At 37.4% G+C, this 5,986-nt stretch overlaps 1 protein-coding gene across 1 annotated transcript in view; it reads right to left on the reverse strand.

Annotated features, from left to right (window-relative positions):
• Positions 1–1,189: 1,189 nt before the first annotated feature.
• LOC123967144 overlaps positions 1,190–5,986 on the reverse strand; it is a gene marked incomplete at both ends in the record, with an annotated part of 12,107 nt that continues 7,310 nt past the window's right edge. The window contains 8 exon segments of the mRNA XM_046043168.1: positions 1,190–1,240; positions 1,621–1,677; positions 3,398–3,454; positions 3,571–3,621; positions 3,769–3,860; positions 3,960–3,975; positions 4,107–4,214; positions 4,698–4,958. Coding sequence (XP_045899124.1) covers positions 1,190–1,240; positions 1,621–1,677; positions 3,398–3,454; positions 3,571–3,621; positions 3,769–3,860; positions 3,960–3,975; positions 4,107–4,214; positions 4,698–4,958 — 693 coding nt within the window.

A 5,986-nucleotide genomic window follows, 5' to 3' on the forward strand; every position in this document is an offset into this window, starting at 1 on the left:
CTCCAAGATGGTGATAAATAAGATCCTCTGGTCTGATGAGACCAAGATAGAACTTTTTGGCCTTAATTCTAAGCGGTATGTGTGGAGAAAACCAGGCACTGCTCATCACCTGTCCAATACAGTCTCAACAGTGAAGCATGGTGGTGGCAGCATCATGCTGTGGGGGTGTTTTTCAGCTGCAGGGACAGGACGACTGGTTGCAATCGAGGGAAAGATGAATGCGGCCAAGTACAGGGATATCCTGGACGAAAACCTTTTCCAGAGTGCTCTGGACCTCAGACTGGGCCGAAGGTTTACCTTCCAACAAGACAATGACCCTAAGCGCACCGCTAAAATAACGAAGGAGTGGCTTCACAACAACTCCGTGGCTGTTCTTGAATGACCCAGCCAGAGCCCTGACTTAAACCCAATTGAGCATCTCTGGAGAGACCTGAAAATGGCTGTCCACCAACGTTTACCATCCAACCTGACAGAACTGGAGAGGATCTGCAAGGAGGAATGGCAGAGGATACCCAAATCCAGATGTGAAAAACTTGTTGCATCTTTCCCAAAACGACTCATGGCTGTATTAGATCAAAAGGGTGCTTCTACTAAATACTGAGAAAAGGGTCTGAATACTTATGACCATGTGATATTTCAGTTTTTCTTTTTTAATAAATTTGCAAAAATTTATACATTTCTGTTTTTTTCTGTCAAGATGGAGTGCTGAGTGTACATTACTGAGAAATAAAATGAACTTTTTTGATTTTTGGAAAATGGCTGCAATGAAACAGAGTGAAAAATTTAAAGGGGTCTGAATACTTTCCGTACCCACTGTATATATAAATATAGGACATAAACACTCAGTGGGAACATGTAAATAATTATATGAGATAATCTGTAGTCATTTCACCAAGTTTCTTTTAAATTGTGTGCTATAAGTTGAACTTTACAAAATACTGCCTGACATTTGAAAGTCCGAGGTGCACCAACTGTTTAAACAATCTGTCCCACTGGTTTTGTTGGTACAGATCTCTTTATTGATGTGGAGGAAAACCATAGGAGAAAGAGATTTAGTGTTATTTAAGAATTAAGGCTGCTTTATGGCATTTTACACCCATTTATAACCAATGTGACCATCTGTAAAATAAATCACTAAAGTGACTAATAACAATATGCACATTATATTGTCACTGAACAGTCGTTCCCAGTTTGACTTCAGAATAAACGGTTTCATCCGCTGCTGCAGGACTTGAGTTTCCTGTAAAAGGAGTCGTACCAGTTTGAAATGTCAATGTACTGATATACTGTTTCTATATAGTTTTTTGCTTCAGCAATGCCTACATCCATAATGTAAAATAAATGTAGTGTACAAAAACAAAACACAAGAGAAAACATGTTACAATAGTACTCACAACAAAGATAGTTTGATAGAAAATCAAGGAAGGATTTAAGAATACGTAAAATAAATAATAAAATACAAAAATTATACAGAAAACAGAAAACATTTAAATTACGTCAAATCAGTAACAGCTACCATTGGATTGAAACATATTTGTGTTGGATGGACACAGAACTCACTGTGTCCAAGACAAACCTGTTGGACAGTAACAGCTGCAGGTGGATGTAAGCTTTACTTACCTTTGTCTTTCTTGGCTTTATCATAGGAGTGAACCTCTGCATACATCAGATTGTCGTCTAAAACAGAAGCCACGTTTCAGGTTTAATTTGTACAGTAGTTATGAACTGATGGAAAAATGAAGATAAAAGGACTATGTCACGACCTGATGTTCATTCCATGACCTCATAACCTCAGATGTGTTCTGTTTTTTGAGTAAATCTTTTGTTTCCCGTCTTTGAGAATTTGGTCTGGGATAAGAACCATTGATGCTGTGCGCCTGTAAAGCCCACTGAGACATTGTACGTGATGCAGAGCGATACAAATAAACTATGCTTAAAGGAGTGGTTCATACCTTTTTTGAGATGTGTCTTAAAACAATAGTCACACGCCCATTTGAACAGTAAACATGTTTGGCTTGCTATAATCATCCCCCGTGGTCATGCTGGCCCTGATAACATCCCTTCCTTATTTGCTTTTAGTGGAAGTGATGGGGGACAAAATCCCCTAATAATAAATACATTTTTGCAAGAAGGAGGGCAGTGGATTACGTTGACAGACAATTTTTTTTAAATACAACTATCTATGGTGGAACCAACTCATTTGTGTAACTCACCTATTAATTCTTTTTCAACAACGTGAGAGATTACATATCATATTTATTTAATCAAACATATACTATATGGACAAAAGTACCAGACACCCCTGTCCCAATACTTTTGGTAGGGATTTTTTTTTCATGGTGTGGTCTTTCTTACAATTTTCACAAACAGTTTGTGTTTGGTCTTTTCCTCTTTCAATATGACAATGCCCCCGTGCACAAATCCAGGTCCATAAAGAAATGGTTTTCCCCGTTTGGTGTGGAAGAACTTGACTGGCCCGCTCAGAGCACCTGACCTCTACCCTATCCAACACTTTAGGGATAAACTAGAGCGGAGACTGCGAGCCAGGCCGTCGTGTCCAACATCAGTGTCTGACCTCACAAATGCTCTTCTGGATGAACAGGCAACAATTCCCACAGACAAACTCTAAAATCTTGTACAAAGTCTTCATAGAAGAGTGGAAGGTGTTATAGCTGCAAAGGGGGGACCATCTCTGTATTAATGCCTATGGAGTTAGAATGGGATGTTATAAATGTAATGTTTAGGTGTCCTAGTACTTTTTTCCATATAGAGTATCTGAAAATCAACATACCGCAAATCCAACAAGCCTTAAAGGTTCAGTGTGTAATATTTAAGAGGATCTATTGACAGAAAAGCAAAATAATATAATATAATGAATGGTTATGTTTTTATTACCTTAGAATCAGTGATTGAAGTGGGAAAAAATTCTGAGTAGAGAATCCCAGAACCTCACAACGTGTGTGATATTAACGCACACGAAGTCGAAATTAAAACTTCACAACTCAGGAAATGGGACCATCTGAGGAACACGTGAATGCCGCTGGTTGCAATTTGCACCCCTCACCACAAGATGCCACTAAATCACTGACCCTTTAAAGCTCTTATATATACAGTATATGGGGTTATAATATGACCACTGCTGCTCTTTAGTGGAAGTATTAAAATATTACACTGTGTCAGGTAGCAGCACCCAACAAAAACTTCAAAATGTCTGTTGTACTTGTCTACCTGCTGCTGATCCTGTCTTGCCATTTGAATAAACAGGGCTCACCTCTGGTGTATTACCAGATGGATGCATGAAAAGACAATTTACTGGGCTTAATTTAGGCAATGCTGTATACAAAAGCCATCTCACCTAATTGCTTGTAATTCTCACGACATAAAATAAACTACTCACCCTTCTTAGCAATGTGTTTCAGCTCAATCAAAGCATATGTGACCTCGCTGAATTCCTCTGAAATATACATATTGTTTAAAATTCAGGGGTTTTCCATCATTTATATTTACCTTATATCATCTTATTCTAGTATTTCTAACTGCTCCGTGTTAAACAAAAAGTATATACTGTACCATTTTCAGTTTCTTCAGGGCCTTTGATTGATTCATAGAGACGAGCATCATCTAAAGAGCAGAGAAAATAAAGCTAATGTCATATTAATCAGTGTTTCAATTACATTATATGAATTCCGTAATCTTCTAAAACAGATAACGTGAAATGTAAACATTAAGTTTAATGTAAGTGATTAGTTATAAAGGATTAAGGCTGACCATGGAGAGGAGAAGAGTATTTTTTGTGTTGAGTTTCATCCTGGTTGATCATGTGATCTGTAGCAGAGCCCTGATTGGTGCTCTGAGACCTGCTGGACCCCAAAACACAAAGTAAATACACCAGATTTGATAAGGAACATGTGATGTACTGCTGTTGGATTCAGACGCAGAGGAGAGAGTGTTGTACCAACCTGATAAAGCATGAATCTGTAAAAAAAAAAAACAGATATTTGCTGTTACATGGTTTTATTACAGTGCAGGTATTGACATCAGACTACATCTGTGAGTTTGACTAATCAGTGTGAAATCAATCTAATATCAGAAGGAGAAGAACTGACCTTTTGACTTTCTGCAGCGATGCAGAAACAGCAGCAGGAGAATAATCAGTAAAACTCCACAAATCAGCCCAACAATCAACAACACAGGAAATGGAGAGCTTTCAGGCGCTGCCATGATAAATAATCTATATTAATATTAATTATATGACACTTTTCTTAAATACATTTACAAAAACAGAGTTATGGTCTCATCAAGCCTCACAAATGGTGACTTTCTCCCTGGCCAGAGAAGAACAATAGAAAAATATATATAACAACCAAAATATATCACATACACACAAATGCAAATACACTTACACAGTAAATAAATGTATAAGATCAAATACACTTAAATAAACCCCTGATCATGTATCATTTATGTCTAGATATCACAGTATCACAATAAATCATCCTCCTGTTGCTTGATGAAACGTTTCTTCAGCTCAAAATAAATACTACTTTGTAATATAAACTAACACACCTTTCACTGCTAATCACATATTTACTTTTGTATTTTTATGTTTCATTATTGAATAACCAATGTAGAAAACAATATCTCTTACACAAACTAATAGGTTAAGTCTGCTGAAACAAGGTTTTAATCACACTCACATTTTACTGACATCCAACTCTCTGGTGATGATCGACTCAGCTGACCTTGTGACTCTCTTCCTTCACATTTATAAAAGCCTTCATCTGACTTTGACACTGCAGGGAGCGTCAGCTCCTTTCTGGTTTTATTTTGGATGAGTTTTCCATTTTTATAGAAATCTACATTAGAAAGAACATTTTCTGTCTTTAACTTGCAGCTCAGAGTAACAGACTCTCCCTCAGCCACAGGATGGACAGGGCTCACCAGGATCAAATCACTGCCTGTAAAAAGATCAAGGAATATATGATCAGCAGGTGAAGGTTGAACAAGTTGATGTACAATGATAAAAATGAATTAAATATTTTTAAAGAAATGTTACAGATGCGTACAGTCGCTGAACAAATACCTGACATTTGGCTTGTGTGTTTGAAACTTTAACACGTCTTAATGTAAATATTCTTTTTGTTGAGAAATATTGTGAGCCAGGTTCAGGTGTGAAGAAGTTTCGGAGACTGATGAAGACTTAACATTGCTTGGTTTATTTATGCCCAACCGAGGAGATGCAGTGCCAGCATACAACATGTGAACACGTCAAATGCCAACACCAAATCTGAAGGATAACATCTTGTGGTCCCTTTTATGTTTCTGTCTTCCCCCTAGGGCCTGAAGGTTTCTCTATTAGGTCACCTTACACCCAGAACTATCTATCTGATGTTTAGACTCCAATGCTGCGTCATATCGGAATCTCTCACTATCCATGAGTTAAACTCTAATCTGTGGAGCCAGTTAGTTCTTGTAAACATTCTTGCAGGATTCAACCTTCCCAGAGAACACTGATATCTGCTAGCCTGACGCCTGAGCTACTGTCTCTAACTAATCAGTCTATTGTTGTCTCCCTGACAAGGACAAGTACATGTGAGAAATACCTAAAGCTAGAATGTCAGAAAACACTTATGGGGTCAGCTAAATTATTCTAAGCTATACCTGATATACCTTTCCCTGTTACATCAACAAAGCCTCTTAAGAAATATTCTCAGAAACAGAATCAGAAGGAGCTTTATTGCCAAGTAGTGTTTTACACATACGAGGAATTTGCTGTGGTGATAAGGTGCTACACGTAGACAAACATACAGTCAACATAAATAAATGTGGAAATATATAAATATGGAATAGAAGAACGTTGCAGATATATACATGTGCATTATTCTGGGTCTGTGCCATGCAGAAGTAACGTAACGGAAGAGAATATTGTGTACATATAAATATATAAACTGACAACATAAAAATATACAACAACAAAGATCAACAA

Source organism: Micropterus dolomieu, unplaced genomic scaffold (assembly GCF_021292245.1).
Source record: "Micropterus dolomieu isolate WLL.071019.BEF.003 ecotype Adirondacks unplaced genomic scaffold, ASM2129224v1 scaffold_76, whole genome shotgun sequence".
NCBI lineage: Eukaryota > Metazoa > Chordata > Actinopteri > Centrarchiformes > Centrarchidae > Micropterus > Micropterus dolomieu.